Genomic DNA, 19,309 nt, shown 5'->3' with positions numbered 1-19,309 from the left:
CAATTCCACAATATTATTGACACTGGTGACACAGTTGTCAACGTAAAACGATATTTTCAATTTATCAGCAGTGTTTTTCATATGAATTGGTGCCCTATCCATATGATGATTGATAGTTAGGAATCACACGTTAAAAGGTAAGACCTCTTCAATCCTTAGCCCGCACAAGTTTCGACTTCTGAGGGTTGTCGTTCGTATTGGTGCGACAACTGGTTAAAGGAAAAACATATTTTTTTAAACAGTTGTACCTAATAAAAAAGGGCTAGGGCGTAAACCAAAAATTATTCGACGGTGCCTGAAGATTTTCTTATCGTTTTTGGATTCATCTTTCCACCAAAGTAACCTCAAATTGTTCCTCCCATTGGTATTAACATCAATTTGCAAAAATGCTTTTTCTATGTCAGATGTAACTCCTATTAGTCCTATTCTGAATTTTATCAACAATGAAGGAATCAGTTCTAAACATGTATTTAGTAAGTAAATTTCCATTATTATCTCTTCTTGATGCGTCGAATACCGGCCTTATTTTAGTAGTAATACTGTTTTCTTTAATAACGGCATGATGGGGTAGGGTAGAATGGGGGAATGGCGGTCAGTGTGAAATGCCGGTCAGTTTAAGATATCCATCTTCCCGAAATATCTCATTAAAAATACCAGTGCTTCCATCTAGTATACCTGCAAGTAACCTTATATATATGGCGCAATCATGCTGGCGCACCTATAGTGAGCGTGCCAGCCATTACTGTGTGTAGAGGTGTATTCTTGTTATAATTCGAAATTTTTAACCAAAGGTAAGTTATTTAATATATTATTCGAATAAAACAGCGTTAACCACCAACTATTGCATGCGTATTTATTAATACAATATCTCGGTTTTGATTTTGAAAGCGTATTTTATCATTTGTATTGTCAACTGAAACAAACTTTTGTAGTTTTGGGGTTATGCCAATCATTCGAAGCGGGTAATGGCGGTCAGTGACCGGTATTACCCTATACGAAAATATAGGACAAGTTTTTGACAAACTTTCATATATCTTTATCGCATATAATAATGTAAAAATAGTATCTCATAATTGCTTTTTGTGCGCAGATGCCCAGGAAGAGACGTAGAACAACAACAAAGGCGTCGTGGAGTAAAGCGATCTTAGAAAAAGCTATCGAAGCAGTAGGTGGTGGACTTTCTATTAGAAAAGCTTCCAAAACCTACCGTTCAGTACCTTGCAAGAACGGATCAAGAAGAATCTTCCTGCTACTGAACCACGTTAAGGAAGACATTCCACTTTCTCACTAGAGGTTGAAAAATCTATGGCTGAGAATATAAAAATTCTAGCTAAACTATTTTATGGTTTGACTCCACGCCAAGTTCGTCGTGCAGCCTACGTTTATGCTGAGACAAATAATGTAAAGCACCGGTTCAATAGAGCGGCAGGACTTGCTGGAAAAGATTGGCTCTATGGATTTTTAAAAAGAAATCCTTCGATATATATCCGCCAACCTGAAGCAACCAGCATAAATCGCGTGACAGCATTCAACAAGGAAGAGGTTAGCTTATTCTTTAAAGATTTGAAAGATATTATGGAAAAATATCACTTTCCTGCTTCCAAAATATATAACATGGATGAAACCGGGGTCACTACCGTGCAAGACCCTGGCACAGTTATTGCGGAAAAAGGACAGAAGAGAGTAGGGTCTGTCACAAGTTATGAAAGAGGAAAAAATATAACTGTCATTTGTGCAGTGTCCGCTGCAGGGTCCTACATACCACCTATGTTTATTTACCCAAGACAGCGAATGTCACCACAGCTATCGAAAGATGGTCCAATTGAAGCTATTTATCACTGCTCCAAAAATGGTTGGACAAACCAAGAGTTGTTTGTGACATGGCTAATACACTTTGCCAAGTTTGCAAAGCCATCTGCAGACGAGCCAATCCTTATCATTTTGGATAACCATTATAGCCACGTGTCTTTAGAAGCATACAAGTTTTGCCGAGAAAACAATATCGTCATTCTTTCTATTCCGCCCCACACATCTCATAGAATGCAACCGTTAGATGTTGCATTTTATGGCCCTCTAAAAGCTGCTTTTCGGAAGGGATGTGATTTGTTTATGAAAAGCAATGCATTACAGAAAATTGCCCCGTATGATGTGGCGTCTCTATTTAACAAAGCCTACTGTGACACAGCTACGATTAAGGAAGGGGTTTCTGGTTTCAAAGCATCAGGAATAGTGCCAATTAACCCTTCAATTTTTGGAGAAGAAGAATTTTTCGCTTCAGACTATTTATTAGCTAACAACACCGATCTTGTCATCAATGATTCCATACCTAACACCTCTAATCAAAATTGAGAAACAGGTGAAGATACTTCTGAACCAGAAACCAGCAACCAATTGCAGAATACCATACCTCCGCCTGAAATGGATAATTCCCTTCCAGGTCCTAGTAATATTTTGACGCCAAGTAAAATTATACTATTTCCCTTGCCACTTCCAACAGCAACAAAAGCTACAAAACGTGTGAAAACCAAACAACACTCCGCCATATTGACAGCAACACCTGTAAAAGAAGAATTAGAAATGAAGGGAAAAAAACGACAAGAAAAAGTAATGAAGGAGAATAAGAGAACTGGCTATAAATCTGGTCAGAAGAAAACAAAGGTTACAAAAAAAACACTAAAGAACAAGCCAAGAATGTCAAGACAAGACAATCCAAGAATATCAAGACATCAAAAATCAGTTCAGAATTTTCTTCTTCGGATGAGGAACTTTTGGCTTCAAAAAAGAAAAGACGTTTTGAAAATGTTTGTTACTACAATAATGTTGACGATATTTCTTCATGAAATGAAGAAGAGATATGTTACATCTGTAAAGAGTTCGGAAAGAATGAGGTTTGGTATAGATGCCGAAGTTGTGGGCAGTGGGTTCACAAAAATTGTTCCGGTTGTGATTCCCCTGATAAATATGCATGTGATTATTGTGATAAAAAATGGAAGGTTATCAAGCGTCTTGATTTGTAATTTCTTATAATATGAACTGTAATAACTTAAATTAGTTTTGCAAACTTTGAATTGCCTACTTACTTTATAATACATTAGTACTCAATATTTTATTGTTTTATTTTAATTTAAAAGCAAACCTTAGAATAAACCTTATATTTTTTGACTGACTGGCATTACCCCCCCTGCTGACCGCCATTACCCGGACTTACTAAAAGGCATAAAAATATAAAAAACTATACAAAGCTTAGTATTTGTATTTTATATACAGAAAGTGAAGTGAATTAGCTATTCAGTAAGTAAATTACTTTGGCCTTTGCTCATATAAGAAATGAGTTATTTCGATTCCTGCTTAAGTGACCGCCATTCCCCCATTCTACCCTAAAAAGTGACTTGGCCTATCAATTGAATCTCCTCTAACTTCTTCTATAATACCTGATATTTCTCATTCTATAGAAACCTTACTATAATTTTCAAATTATCCTGAGCTAATCAACTTATTTGTTGAAAACAATAATCTTACTTCAGCAATTTCTTTGTTCTTAGAAAGTTTCGGATGACCTTCTTTTCTAGGATGCAAAACCCTTTCTTTAAAATATTTTTCCATTTCAAAACCAATAATGTCTTCTGGTGTAATATTTGCCAAAACATATAATTCCCACAAATAAGCAATAGAAAAACAATAAAACCGAAAAAAATACGATTGTTACTTGTGTTTTATGGACTTGTTGTCCCATTATAGTCCATCCAAGATACGTTTCTATGACAAGTTCATTATTCAAAACATACATTCTAAATCTGACAAATACCAATAATAATAATCTTGAGTAATCAATCTTGGTAATAGTAATTCATTTGCGTAATCAATCTCTCGCCCAAATATTGGTAGTAGCTACCACGAAACAATAAGAAATACACTAGACGGTACTTAATCATTATCACCCGAAGTGATGTGTTCATTTTTAACAATCAAAGTTGTAATTTCTTCGGCGAAAACTATTGCTTCTGTTTACTTTACAGGTCAACTTAACATCATCTTCATACCCATAAATCTTCAACTATACATGGTTATAAGTCACCAAAAGAAAATAAAAAGTTGGGTCAATCCCATCCCTCGCGTCAAGTTTTTGACAAAAAAAAAATAAATAATCAAATAAAACAAAACCGAATCAGTAAAAATACCAGGGTTTCTATGCATCTCTGTAACTAAGCATGTTGTATGTTGTCATTGTGACAGTCGAAATAAAATATTCGTTCATTCATAGTATTTATATTTTTTTGTGGTGATTACCCTTCACATTGGGAATAAATATAGCACAGAGTGGCGACGAAGAATTCATTCAAGTTGCTTCTGGTTATGCAACCATAACATTGATTATAGAACACAAAAAAATAATGATAAAAAAAACTTTCAAAACAAGCTTTTATTCAAGTGCCCTAAAAAGATCAAAATGAAATTTTAAATCACATTAACCACATTCATTTATGACTTTACAGAATTGAAATTATAGGTAATAAATGCTTGTCGCGATGCCTAGAAGAAATCTCTACATATTCAGTCAGATGAAATTTAAATTGAGAAATATTCTGACAGATCAACTAGGTACTGCGATAAATTTCAAACCCGATAAATCCTATGTGTGCAAAAAAGTTATTCAAGGTTAAAGTTCCACATTTTAAGCATTCACGGTAGTTTTATTTGATTACAAACATTATGAATTGCTTACAAGTTTAGTAGGTGCCTATCTAACTACAAAATTTCAATTACAAATTGAAATTAACGCGACAAGCTTTTATTATAATTTCAATTCTGTAGAGTCATAAATGAATGTGGTTTGAAATTTTATTTTGATCTTTTTAGGACACTTAAATAAAAGCTTGTTTTAAAGGTTTTTTATCATTATTTTATTTTATATTTTTTAGTTTCAATCGATAGTTATCGATCAATACGAAAGTCCATCTATGAAACGGAGTCCTTCAACAGAAAAACTTAAGGAACGGGGAAAACTATTATTAGGATAAACTATATTCTATAGAAGTAGGTAGGTACCCACTCCTCCGGCATACCTTATAGAAGAATTAGCTGGTTATATTTCTTAGTCTATTCATTTCATTGATGGCGTCATTATTACATGGCCTAGTCCCAGTTGATTTCGAACAGTCTAATTCTTCTATCAGGAGGCCTTTAGCGTTTCAAGTTAACGCTTACATTAGCAAGTTTTTCATTTCGTTTCAATTTCTCTAATCTTTTTTTCCTTTGTGTTGATGTTTCTTTATTTCCCATAGTGTTCCCACGAGTACCGAAATAATATTTGTCAACCCTCCCAGAGCTTCGTTTAGCAGGGTAAGAGCTAATATACAACAGGGTGCGCTTCGGTGCCCTGAGGGGGTACGTTCACGACATCATTTTACACCCTGATGCCACTCAGTCCTCGGCACGGCCTCACCTTGACTTGGGTGGTAATTTGGTGAAAGATGCGCCACTTTTTTCAGCTTAGAGCTTACTCATGCCTGACGAAACAACCGTTCCGGGTTTGATTTTGAGAGTTTTCCTTCTCCTAGACAGGTTGCAGATCAATGCTAATGACGCCCATCTCACCAAATTACACAAGTCATGGTATGCCTCTTGTGCCTGTTGCTCACATTGCGTGATGGACCCTTTTACTCTGGGAACTTAGAGGGTGGTAGATAATAATATTTTTTTACAATGCAAATGAATATGGGTTCTAACAACCTACTACACCATTTATTGTCTTCTTTTCAGAGTCGAGAAGTAGATATTTAAAGGTAAAAGCTTGATTTAATTTTTTTTCTAGAAATATATTTTTTTTATTAAAGCCAACCCTGGATGTGACATCTATTTCATGGTGGGCCTACCAACTGCCTATCATAAACGAATGCGTATACAAAATTTCGTGTCCCTGCTATTTACCGCTGAGGAAATCTCTCGTACGGAGCCGATCATGGCAGCAGCATCAGGTCACGTTTATGATTAACGTGCAGTCATCGGTTCTGGACCAACATGCAAAATTTCAGTTAAAAGTTAAATAAAAGCTTTTAATTAAAACTCATTCATCTGGATCGCAACAAGCCGAAACATATCTTATGCGTTCCATTCGCGGTTGTAGGAATCATAAAGGAGTGCTCTTCAAGAGAATGATACCACAGTAGAATACTGAAATACCATTTCAATGTCCTGAAAAAGGTAATTTGGCACCCATGCATTCTAATAAAAATCAGTCAATAAAGTAGATCACAGTTATAATTGCGTAGAGCATATTATATTAATACTACATCAATAATACAATGTCGGTTCTAGGAAACCATGTTCAGTAATGGTGATCTATTAAAATCTAATTGGTCATTCAGTGACAAGTTTGAATTTTTAAGTTTATTGGTTTTCATTGCTTCCAAATAATTTAGCTTCAATACTTTATTTTCTGTGTGTAAAATTTCCTCTTCTGAAAGATGATTTGAATATGTTGAACTTGTTTTCTCATTTACATAGCTCATATGATGTTCTTGGATGAGATTTCCAAATGTCCTGCCAGTTTGACCAATATATACTTTTTAACAAGTTGAGTAGATGCTTATGTAGGTAATTATGATTGAAGAAGTAACTGAGTAGGTATCTCTCACTTGTGATTACGTGTGGTCTATAAAAACTAGAGTATATTATAGAATTAAATTTCAGTATGTAGTTCACTACGAAAAAGATACTTGGATAGCGAAACGTGATATATTTTTGAAAATAAATGTTGTGAAAATCAAATCGTAAGGTGTAATTTATAAAATTACTATGGATCTTCATCAAATAACGGCCGAATCTGTTTAAAATCTGTTTTCTGTTTAAAATCTGTTTTTCCGTTAATCAGCTGCCGCCCCCATACGAACGACAACTCTCAGAAAATCAATCAGAAAATCTAATTAGTCGGTGGCATCCTATTTCAACTTGAGAAACTTCTCTAAAATATCATTATAGTCGCTTAATGAATGATGACATTTCATTCTCACTTCATGAGATATCCCTCTGTCGTCCTTGACTTCAATTTTGTGTACCTTCAGGGTTAAGTAAGTACTTATTGAATTGAATTAATTTTGTCAATGGTGTTTACCTGAGAAAATCGAGTCAAGAAGTAGTTTCTTAAAATAAAATGAGAATTTTTATAGTTTCAATCACGATTACAAACATTTTAAAATGTGCGTCATATTGAGCATGATTTTATTGAAAGTAGAGATAATTTCTAAATATTCAAAATGGCAAACTTTCTACTACTTGAAATTACGTAGAAAAAACATGTATTGAAAAATATTAAGGAAAAAATATCTTGCGAGCCTGTAGGTATATCATTTAATATTCTTTTTATATTCGAATTTTGATATTCAGTCGATTAAAATAATCCACATTTTCAAACAGAAACAGTAGAAGAGACACAGGATTAAATACCGCTTGTTTTAATTTGTTGAAACGGAATCCGTAACATTCTGTTCCAAAAAAATTTCCAAAACCCTCCGCACTTCAATATCTTCCTGTCGTCTACAATTCGAAAAGTAAACAATAACGTCGAATTCTAATGAATGGCCTTGGGTTAAACCAATGTTTGATAAGTCCCATTTCCGTATTTTCAAAAGATGGCGATTAAATATAATTGATAAATATAATTGATAAATATAATCGATGAAATATACAGGGTGTTTATTAAACATGCGGCAAAAATTCAAGGGAGTATTCCTTGGACTATTCTGAGGATATTTTGTCCTTTGATGATTTTTGATAGGGCGCTTCGTATATAGATATATATATATATATATATATATATATATATATATATATATATATATATGATGATTTTTTTTTTGACACAGGAAAACTCTATTCAACCCATGAGTTCATCTCTAGATGATTATTCCTAGTCTCATAGCAGAGTAAAAATTCACATAATATACTGTAATCGGTGGTTCAAGATCAATATTTTTTCTGGAACTCTCATCGTGTATGTTACCGAGGATAGTTTGAGACAAAGTTTGTCTATCTGACTAGTCCAGCTTAAAGTATCATCAATGCCTAGAACCTTCACTGATTTTTTGATTGTCAATAATTGTCTTGTGGTATTTCTATACTGTTATTGATTTTGAACATGATACAATTTGTTTTTCCATTGTTCAGAAATAACTTATTCTCTAGAAAATAATCTTTGGATTCTTCTATTATCGTGCTACCCTTTTCATATCAGATAAGTTTGCACCTGTTAATAAAAGGTTGCTATCAGTAGAATCGTTGATAAATAAGATGAATAATATTGGACCAAGAATGCTACCCTGTGGGACTACCATAGACAAGCAAAGCATGCAATCTAGCAGTATTATCTTTCTGATTGAGTTCTACTATTTGTTTTCTGTTTTTCAAATATGAATTGAACCAGTCGAAATATTTTCCATGAATTCCAGATTTATAAAGTTTCCATAATAAAATGTCATAATCTATGCAATCGAAGGCTTCAGATGAGTTTTTGAAAATTCCACAAGATAGATCTCCTTTGCCTAATGCTTCTGAGACTGCTGAAATACATCAAAGCAGTTTCACTTGGCTCATTTTTTAAATAGCCATGCTGGTTATTAGAAAGAATTTTCAAGTTTGTAAAGAATTTTGCTAATCGATATTTGATATACAATTTAGAAGGCTATTGGTTTGAAGTTGCAAATGTCCAACTTATCCCCTTTTTTGTAAAGTGGTTTCACTATCGCTATCTTCAGTTCATCTGAAAAAACTCCGTTCTCAAATGATTTATTGATAAGGAAGGTCAGAATACATACAATCTCGTGAGCACAGCTCTTCACTATGTGTGTGGCTACCCCATCAATACCCGTGCTTCTCTTCTTCTTCATTTTGTTTATTTTTGAGAGTATCTCATCTTCTGTGAGAGGGTTCGAGAGAGGTAACTGTGAAAGGCTAGAGACCTTCCAAAGCCACTAACCTTACCAATATTCTTCTGTGTTGACAAGAGTTCAAGAGCAGATTCCGTGAAGTATTCGTTGAAGCTATTATCTACCTTGCATGGATTATCATATTGAAATTGTAAGATTTGAAATGTACCTGTCACGTGTTTAATAATCTGCCACATCGTTTTGAATTAAATATATGACTCAACAACTTCATTTCTGTAATGTTTATATTTTTCTGATTCCAAGTGATTGATGTAATAACTCTTTTTCTGCAATAGCTAGACACTTATTGAGATCTTTGAAGTTGTAGTTTCTCATATTATGTTGTGATTGCCAGTGTAATGCACACCACTGGACATTTCAAATCTTCAATGACCTTATGTATCAAGTTGATGCTATTTCCCAAAGACTGAACATTTTGGTGCATTAAATTTTTTACCTGGGGGTATTTTGTATCTGACTCCTTCTAAAAAAGTAACAGGCTGGTTTGTATTTCCTTTTTTTTATGTTTTGGTTCCTAAAGTTGAATCGCTCTCAACCTATGTTTTTTGGCCAGAAACTGGGATCATATACTTTCTCCTATCACCTTCACTTATCATAAATGATTGGTTATTACGCCTTGTACTCAATGTCAGTAGCTTTTTTACTTAGATTTCATGGTTTTCTGATGACTTTTTCTGTTTGTGCCTCTATATGTTTCTTTACGTTTTCTTCTGTCATATTATCGGGTACTTTGGATATGAATTACCATATCTTTTTGTGTTGATCATCATGCCCATGAAAATTGCTATCACCTTCACCACTGACAATGTTATTTCACTTTTATTTTTATGACTAGTATGTATGTACCACCTCTTGAAAATTTTTCTTGCTCTTAATATCATCATTTGAATGAATAATGTCCGTCATAAACCTCCTTTATTAATTTTCCAGGGCAGTTGTTTGGTTTTCAGTTTGTAGCTTGTTTCCAATTTTTGAGTGTGACACCCTGTATGTTTTAGTTTCTCACAATGTCTAATTCATCGTTATGTTATTGTATGTGTTTTTTCTTAATATTTCTTCTGAATTAATTTTTCATTTTTTGTTGGAACTCTGTGTTTTATGTTTTGGGTTGCTTAGTGTATTATGAATTTCTCTTCCAAAAATGCAATTTTCTCTTGCAGTAATATAATGACTCGATTTTTGCCTGCAATAAACGATTTCATATCAGTAGAAATTTTCCTAAGTTCATTTTCCTATTTCAGGAAGTCTTCTTTATATAAATAAAGTAGGTCATCGGCTAGATAATCCGGTTCATGTTTGAAATCCACTTCTTTTGGTCACTAGGTTGCTTGAGACACTTTGGATGGAAGTAGTCACTACATTTGAAACACTTCACTTTGTTCACAATTTTTTTGAGCAATGTTTACAAGTAAAATTTTCGTTTTCTGTGGGAACTGGCATTTTACAACCTTCTCGGCCCACCATTTAGGTATCAATAATACTTCAGTTGAATAAAACACAAAAATAAATTCAACTTTTATATATCACTATTATACAACAGCTTATTTCAATATTTACCAATAAATAAATACATTTCTTTTTTATTCAGAAAGAAAGAGCATTTCACAAATGCTTGCTTGAAATTGTGAGTTAAGTACCTAGTACAAACAAAAATTAGCACTGCAGATTTCAAACTAGTAATCAATACACAAGACTAAAGTCAGTTATAATTTATTCATTATTAGTGGTGGAGCAAAAATCACAATAATATTTTTTCATCATTTTGCTGTAGTAGTATTTTCTTTAATAAGTCTGTTTTGATTACAGTAAATGACTGTCAAAATTCATTCAATTATTTCTTTCACTCTGAATGAAAGGAAAGTTCCAAATACGTAATAGATCTTCAAATCATCTGAATTTTCAAGTATCACGAAGTATAATAATGCTATGTAGAAATCAAAATGTTGATCACACAAAGTTTGGGCCTAAGGACAATTATTTGCAGCTACTAAATCTAAGTCAATTTGGTGTTTTGATTTTACTTGGTACTTTCAAGAAACCAAACTGCTGCCTCACTCTAACAGGTACTAAGGACGGGAAAAGACAATAGGAAAAAAGTTTCAACAGCTTTCGAAACTTAATTCAAGTATATTGAACAGACATTGGAAAATACTACTACTCACCAGTCGCAAATAAAAATCACAATTTTCGGCATAAGCCTACAAAAGGTTCCACTGTGTTGCGACTATGTGACTGCTGGTCTCTATCGACCTCGCGATCTCTTCGTGAACGCCGTGGCTCAACCACAAAGTCTGCAACTTCTTGTATCTCTCGCGGCACAACCGCAATGGATTACCCCTGCGGAGGCCCTGATCGGTCTCCCCATAATCGTCCAAATACGGTGGCGTCACGAAACAACCTCTGTGAGGCGCTGCAAGAAACAGCACCTCACATTCGCGCACTCTCAAAAAGATCCCAACCCCAGCTCCACACTTATTCGCGTGGTGATTGCACGCCCCTACCGCGATTTTATTCATTTCCCTCTGGCAACAGTAGCTTTGCGAGCAGAGCAGTTCGCCACACATGAGGCACATGCAAGGGTTCTTCGAGTCTTCATCACTATTCGGACATGTAAACGTCGAGACCATGTTGATGAGGTCACTATAATCCGAAGGTAGACCTATGAGCTCCGGAACGATCAGAGGTTCGTGAATGACCGTCAGGTTCCCGCCTCCTAGATAGCAGACGACTTCTTCGTGGTCACACCACCGTTGAATAAGTTGAACCGCTTCAGGAGTACCAAACAGCTCTTTAGGAGTCATCGGAAGGTTGAGATAGGTGCACATGGTTCCAAACGTGTCGCCTCCGAGCTCAGTGAGTTTCGCAGGCGCTGCCACTTCGGTTAAATAGTGGTAAAAAAGCACGCAACATCGCAAGAAAGGCTCGCAAGCACGTTGTACGTATCCCCACACTGCATAAGCGCTGACGTCGACGCATTTTCCTAGAATTCGTAATACGTCTAGGATCTGCTCATTGTCTTCATCGGTATCCATGCAGCTATCGTGGTCGACATCCATCGAAACGAGTACTTTGATGACATGACACAAGAATATTACTTTCAACAGGTGCAGGTCTAAGGCGCTGCCTGTGGGAATAGGCACAGGAGCATACTTGCACGACAGACTAGGCACAGAAAACGTAAGGCTGACCAATAAGCCGAACGTGTCCCATTGCAAAATGGACGGACCTTCATTTCCGTGTTCAAACAGCATCGACAGCAATTGTATCGCATGGCTGTTAATGAAAATGCCACGCTGCCAAGTACTTCCTAGAGCTGCTACGACCTAGAAAAAAAATTTAGATGATAAGAAAATATGAACAACCAAATAATAATTTGATGATCATTTTCTTTGATTAAATTGATTGATGTAGCCGTTACTACGTGGTAGGAGATCATCATGAGAAATGAAACTTTATATGTTTTTTACCATTTCTCATTTTTCATGATTTTCTTTGATGCTTTTGGAAAATATATGAACTGTTGCGTCATTTTATTTTTTCATACAATTTATTGAAAACTTCTCAACAATTTGAAATCGTTAGTTTGGACTTCCATTGTCTAATAATATATAAAATTATTTGAAATCTCTAAAAGAACCAATACAAGTTAAAAATTCAAAAGAATAGCTGAAAGAAACAGTTATGTTAAGCAAAAAAACCCTGAAATAAAATATAAGTAAGAAAATAGAACAATCAAACAAAAAAAAATAGATATTCCCAACCAAACTAAGTTCGTGAAGTAACTTGATTTGGAATAACGTAATTTTTTTTTTATTTTTTGTTTAATTGTTCTATTTTTACTTGTATTTTATTTCACTGTGATTTTATTTCAGGTTTTTTTTGATTGATATTACTGTTTCCTTCAGCTATTCTTTTCAATTTTTATTTGTATTGGTTCTATTAGGGATTTCAAATCTTTTTATATATTATTTGACAATGGAAGATCGAACTAATGAAATTCAATTTGAAATCGGATTATTCTCTCCTTTTGTAGTATGTAATATATTAAGATGAAAATTATTGGAAATTTAATATTATCATCATGCAGTTTATAAATGTTTAATAATCGAATATTACTTTTCAGGAGATATTTATGACAATTTATATACGAATTTAGCTTTTTTAAAGGACCTTTATTGATTGATTCAAAGTCATATCATTAGTCTTTTTCTATAATTTAGAATAGTATACTAATGATAATATTTCAAGATGTCACGGATATCCGAAATAAAGAGCCATCTAGGAATTGCTATCATTTTCAAACTTTTCTGTGTAAACAGTGTAAAAGTTCAATAATTTTTTGGTTGTTTGTATTCATGTTGTGAAAGTGTAAAAAAATCCAAACAAGTATTGTATGGAACATAGGTGTACCCAATCAATCCGAAATGCAAACAATTGTTGGTAATTGTTACCAAAAATAAAAAAGTCAACAAAGCCTCACAAATAATTATAACTTTATTTTGTTGTGAGATTTCATTTAAATGTAAATATATCATATTTATTTTAAAGTTCGAAAAAAATAAATGCAGTTATACCTATTGATGAATAGGATGGATGTTTCATTCGTTTCCTAAAAGTAGCTAATACACTTAAATAAATTGCAACTATGCAAAAAATCAAAATTTGAATAATTGGACTTCAGAAACGCTTTCGAAAATTGAATTTGTTAAAAAAACTGAATCCTTATTCTTATCATCTTTTTCATGACTACTGTTGCTGGTATTTAACTTTTCTGGTTTAGCAATTCTTTTTTTTAAAAGACTCAACCTTGACTGGACCTCCAAACATATGTTGTGCAGATTAATATTTCTGATAAACAATGTTCTGCATTCCTATATTTTATCTGAAAACGAAAGACAACTATATGCAGGTGAGTTTCTTTATTCAAAATATCCATTAACGGCTTCTTAAACATGTTCTTGAATGAACAAACCATGTTCAACGCAGAAAACAACGCAGTTTTAACAAAAAATGAGATTCTTTTATATTTTTTATATAATTTGATTCAATTTTAATAATGACCTTCCTGTGCTGAAAAAGTAGTCTTTCATTGATAACCATTGGCTAAATCCAATATGCTAAAAATACTATTTCCTATGAGTTGACCTGAAGTGCACTGAATTTTTTTTATATTCTGAAATAAACTATTATTTATTTTCATACTTGCTTTGCCAAGCAAAGAATAATAGTTCTGGGTGGAACTATCAGATCTTCTGATAAATAGATGTGCACCCCAAAGTTACTGAATTATTAGTATCAGTTTCACTCCTTGTAGTTTCAAAATCTTTTTAAAAAATCTGTTCCGTCCATATATCCATCATTATTAATCTGTTGTCTACTTCGACTTCAATGTAACTTTTCTATTTTTCTCTCTCTCTCTCTCTCTCTCTCTCTCTCTCTCTATTCTCTTGTCACTATTTATAATTATTTTTCACTTCTCCTATTTCTCAAAAATTTCACCAAGTGACTTTATTTTCTCTCTGAAATTCTTGCGATGCTCTGAAATGAGTTAGGTTCCTGATCAGTAACTGAATTATGAATTATTTGTACTACTTTCGTTGTTACTACCGTCTAAGAGGCTACCAAACCCTTGCACAGCTGAATTCTCTGTCATTGTCGGCTTCAAATTATTCAATAATTAAATGTCCATCACTGCATCTTTCATTTTTTTAAAATTTTTTTTAGCATATCTTCCATTCTATTCGCCACAAAATTTTCAATGTGGTTCTCAGATATTTTCTACAAACTTTTTCTTCAAGAATGTTCATATCACCATCTCCCCAGTCAATCTTCACTTCAAATTTCTTCACATACTCCAATCCAACAATAAATCCTTGTCAAAATTTCCATATAATAACAAAATCGTGTTCAATAACTTTTTCTTGACTGAGAAGTATAGGTAACGTTACAACTACTTTATGCGAGATCTTTCTTTCTATAAAAAAAAACTATAACTCAAAATTATTAGGTACTAAATTTTCTTTTCTGAGTGCCTACTATTATGGAATTGTACTATAGTACATCCGCTAAATTAAAATTATTTTTATAGTGAATATTAAACTCCTTAATGACTTTTGGTTCAGTTAATGATACACGCATATATATATATATATATATATATATATATATATATATATATATATATATATATATATATATGGCTGACAATATCGAGGACGACAATACACCGAGGATGACAATACACCACACGGAACAAACCCGAAGAATCATTTCAACATATTTCTGTCCGTGAAAACCTTCGATCTAACATTTCAAACACCTTTACGGGGAAAAGAGGTCGTATCGAGAAGAAGAACTGAGGTACCAAAACATACAGGTACCAAATTCAGGTAATCGAGAATGGTATTTATGTAACAACAGCATTGTACCCACACAGTAAGAAGTCATCTGAGTAGGGTCAGACGACTGCCGAACACTTAACAAAAAATCGCCAGATGATGACAAATGTGATTTTGTTGAGACGTTGGTTGGTTTTTACCTGAGTTCTTCTTCTTGATTGACCTTTTCTTCCCGAAAAGGTTTGAAATGTTAAATCTAAAGTATGCTGAACTGGTTTCCAGGTTTTTTTGATCCGTGTTCTGTGCTACTATCCTCAATAAGATTTCTCTCAGGATGTTTCGACAAAGTCTCATTTGTCATCATCTGGCGATTTCTGTTGAGTGTTCGGAAGCCGACCGAACTTACTCGATCCGCTCCCTACTATATAGGTAAAATGATGTTTGTTACGTGTTCGGAAGTAGGCTGTCCTTACCCGATCTGCATGTGGAAGATCATAAAATTATTTGCTGCATGCATTCTACTATGAACTTGGAGCAAAGTTTCATAATAGAAAAGAGTATTTTGGAAAAAACCATCGAAGAATTTCAAGAAGGCACAGAACGTGTTAATTACTAGCAGCTCAAAAACAAACCATAGCGGAAGCCGAAATTCGAATGATGAAACTTCAAAAAGTCATCGAACAGCTTCAAAAGAAGCTACTTGCATAACAAGCACTCAATCAAATCTGTGTGAAACCACAAAAGAGATCAGCATCCAATCCATAATAGACCTAAACGAAGAGCAATAGATAAAATGAAGTTAAAACAGGAAATTGTGACATCCTCAAGAATAAACCAGAAATCATGACGATTGATAAAAGCATACAATGGAGTATCATAGAACCTGCTGGTGATGAATCTATAAACCTAATTGAATGTGTCAATGAAATTGAAACCCTGAATGAAGTAAAAATTGCGGAAAAAACCAATTACAATTATGGAAAAAGAAGAGGCCTCATTTGAAGAAGAAAGCATCTAATCTTACAGGCAATAACTATTCAACTGATTTGAGGGTAGATATAATAGAACCTAATGGTATCCACCCTTCTGATATTCTTACCAGTGATCTAAGGAAAACTTCTACTGATTCTGGGAGCTCACAAGATGATGACAAACTTCCGGATAGCCTCCCCAAAGGATCTCCAACAGTAATGTCTAGGATTATTATTCTTGACAATGAATACGCGGAAGGTTATCAAAATGTGATAATACGATCCGTTGGTAAGGATGAATACGGTGTGAACGAAACTATAGAAGCTGGTACAGAACTCTCTGTTTTGACAAATAGTATTTTTAATTATGCTATTAATTATAGACAAACTGATTATATTATACTTTCACTGTTTGGAGTCTTTGGTGTAGTAATGAATAATACTGGAGTTTTTTCCCCAACACCAAATCGTTATTTTAACACCTTGACACGTGTTTTGATCACCAAGTGATCATCTTCAAGAGGAAGATCAAACTAATCATACTTACAAAGCTATCCCTATTCATACCATAGATACCTGTTCCAGGTACCTGCATCTTGAGTGTCTTAAATTAATTTTACAATTTGTCTATCTACTTATAACGCCTACACTGACTGGCTCGATCTTGAATCATTCTTCGTTCCAGACAGCTAAAATGTGACGTGACAGAAAACTTTACCTGAATCTACAATTTACAAGCTAAATTCAATATTTTCTTAAAATAATAGCGTTTGTTTCAGATGGCGCCTTAGTATGGGCAATATTTATGGCAAAAATATCAAGAACGAGCGTCAAGGTACTAGATGGCGCGCGAAATTGCATCAAACAAGTTTACCATGGCTACTGTATTACTATTCTCTTATATTTATACTGTGGTATTACTATATATATTTGTAATGAATGTATTATTATTATTAACTATAATTTGTAAACATTCATTAATACAAGAAACTTCATCATAACTGGGTATTGCATCTATATCAAATGTTATAGGAAACATTACCTCTTTTGATTCAGTTGCGAGGTAACTTGTAGTTGCAAAAACACTTGAGCATTTGGGATGATCAAAAATGATTTACTAATCTATATGAATATTACTGGAGTTTTATCCCATAACCTAGCCGTTACTTTTTAACACGTCGACACGTGTTTGAATCACCAAGTGATCATCTTCAAGTGAAAGATAAAACAGTTCAATTTTACTCTCGAAGATGGTCACTTGGTGATTGAAACACGGGTCGAGGTGTTGAGGTGTTGGGTGCATTACAAATACTATGCTATATAGTGACTTTTTATTGTTTGATATATAATTGTTTCTTAAATATTTCCAAAAACAACAAACAACACACCAGACTGACACTTTTACGACTCATCCATGTCAAATGGTTGGAGATATTAATTGCGGCGAGTATTCAATTATTATTACATAGACTCTGCTGTCAACGGATAATTGATATTGTTCAGCTGTTGTCATCTTGACACAAAATATGCTTACTTCAAGCACACGAAAATATATTCAGCATTTATCACAAATTCAAATTTTTACTACTCATTTTGATATTTTTAATAGTTACAAAAAGACGGTTTCAGGAAGGTGAAGTTATTATTATTATGAAGAAAAGAGAATTGAAACATTCTATGTTTTTTACCACTTTCGTTTGTAACTAACGTTACTGCAATATTGCCCTATAAGTACATTTTCAAATTTATACATTAGACTCAGTTTAATGTATATACAGTGTCACCATAAGGAAAACTTTTTTTTCTTAAAGTTTCAATGAAGTTTAACTTCGGCACTTGTTTGTGCTTTAAATTTAACTTAAAATGATGCGGCCAACTGCGACCCACTGACGTTTAGTGTTTGTCAAATTCAACTTTTTTTTAATTGAAAAAGTGCATTTCTAGATCGAATTTAAAAAAAAGTTACTTGAAAAAATTGTGTCTACGGCAATTTTATATCCATATGCCAAATTTTATGCAACTAGGATAAAGTTAATGTTTTGCTTATTTTTGACAGATATCCCCTTTATTTTAAAAAACAAGTTCGGTTAATTGTCATCAATTCATGTATACATAACAAACTCATCATGGAGTTTAACTTTTCTGATACATTTTTACTTATACGGACATTTTTAGAGAGAAATCAAAAATTTGTTATAAAAATTTTAACATGACACTTATAGCCTACATTTCAGTATGTCGTCCTCCACGTTCAATACAAATTATGGTTCTTCTACTGACATCTGTAAGTGCAATTTTTAATGAATCGGGGATTTGTATTTGCACAGCACTCGCGAATGTTGTATGTCAGTAAATGGTCTACTTCGGTACACTTTTTGTTTCAGGTAACCCCACAAGAAAAAGTCTAAAGGCGTCAAGTCGGGTGATCTAGGTGGCCAATAATGTTCCCAGTTACGTCCAATAACTTTGCCTCTGAACATTTGTTGGAGGGACTGTTTTACAGCAACCATGTGATGTATTGGTGCACCATCAAGCTGATACCATAGGTCGTATTCAATATTTAAAGGCATATTATCTAAAACTTTACTAACCTCATTATTTAAAAGGTTGAGATAACCGACGGATGATAAATTTTCCCTAAAGAAAATTGGCCCAATTATTTGGGCCAACCACACCATACATTAGTTTTAAAGGAATACTGATCACCACATTCTGTGAAATTGGGATTTTCTTGGGCCCACTATCGGCAATTTTGAGAACTTACCGTTCCATTTGAAGAGAACGTTGCCTCATCTGTCCATAAAATTTTATACGGAAACTTTACATTTTCTTCTCTCTCTCCTTGAAACCAGAATGAAAACCCCAAACGGACATCAAAATCTCGTTCTTTTAATGTGTTAATAAATTTTGGCTTGTAAGGCCAAAATTTATTCTTTAATAAAATGTTTCTAATACTTTCTCTCTATAATCGGTATTTTTTATAATATCGGTTATGCTTGTTTGCCAGTGTTTAATAACTTTTAAACAAATGTTAAGTTGGGCCTCCTCATCATATTTA

The 19,309-nt window shown here is 33.7% G+C and overlaps 2 protein-coding genes across 2 annotated transcripts in view; one reads left to right on the top strand and one right to left on the bottom strand.

Moving 5' to 3' along the window:
• Positions 1-1,614: 1,614 nt before the first annotated feature.
• On the top strand, positions 1,615-2,349 carry LOC141486740 (uncharacterized). Its single transcript, XM_074185246.1, has one exon. It carries the CDS (start codon positions 1,615-1,617, stop codon positions 2,347-2,349), a length of 735 nt encoding a protein of 244 aa, XP_074041347.1.
• Positions 2,350-10,446: 8,097 nt separating this feature from the next.
• Positions 10,447-19,309, bottom strand: part of Ubr1 (Ubr1 ubiquitin ligase) — a 185,222-nt gene continuing 176,359 nt past the window's right edge. Inside the window, exon 15 of the mRNA XM_074185230.1 lies at positions 10,447-12,265. Within this exon, the coding sequence (XP_074041331.1) occupies positions 11,141-12,265 (1,125 nt within the window). The 3' untranslated portion in view covers positions 10,447-11,140. The remainder of the gene's footprint in view (positions 12,266-19,309) is intronic.

Source organism: Leptinotarsa decemlineata, unplaced genomic scaffold (assembly GCF_025532065.1).
Source record: "Leptinotarsa decemlineata unplaced genomic scaffold, Ldec_3_MD MMD2_tig00026369_RagTag_RagTag, whole genome shotgun sequence".
NCBI lineage: Eukaryota > Metazoa > Arthropoda > Insecta > Coleoptera > Chrysomelidae > Leptinotarsa > Leptinotarsa decemlineata.
Note: the sequence above shows the minus strand (reverse complement) of the source record. Positions and strands in the feature narration are given on the sequence as shown.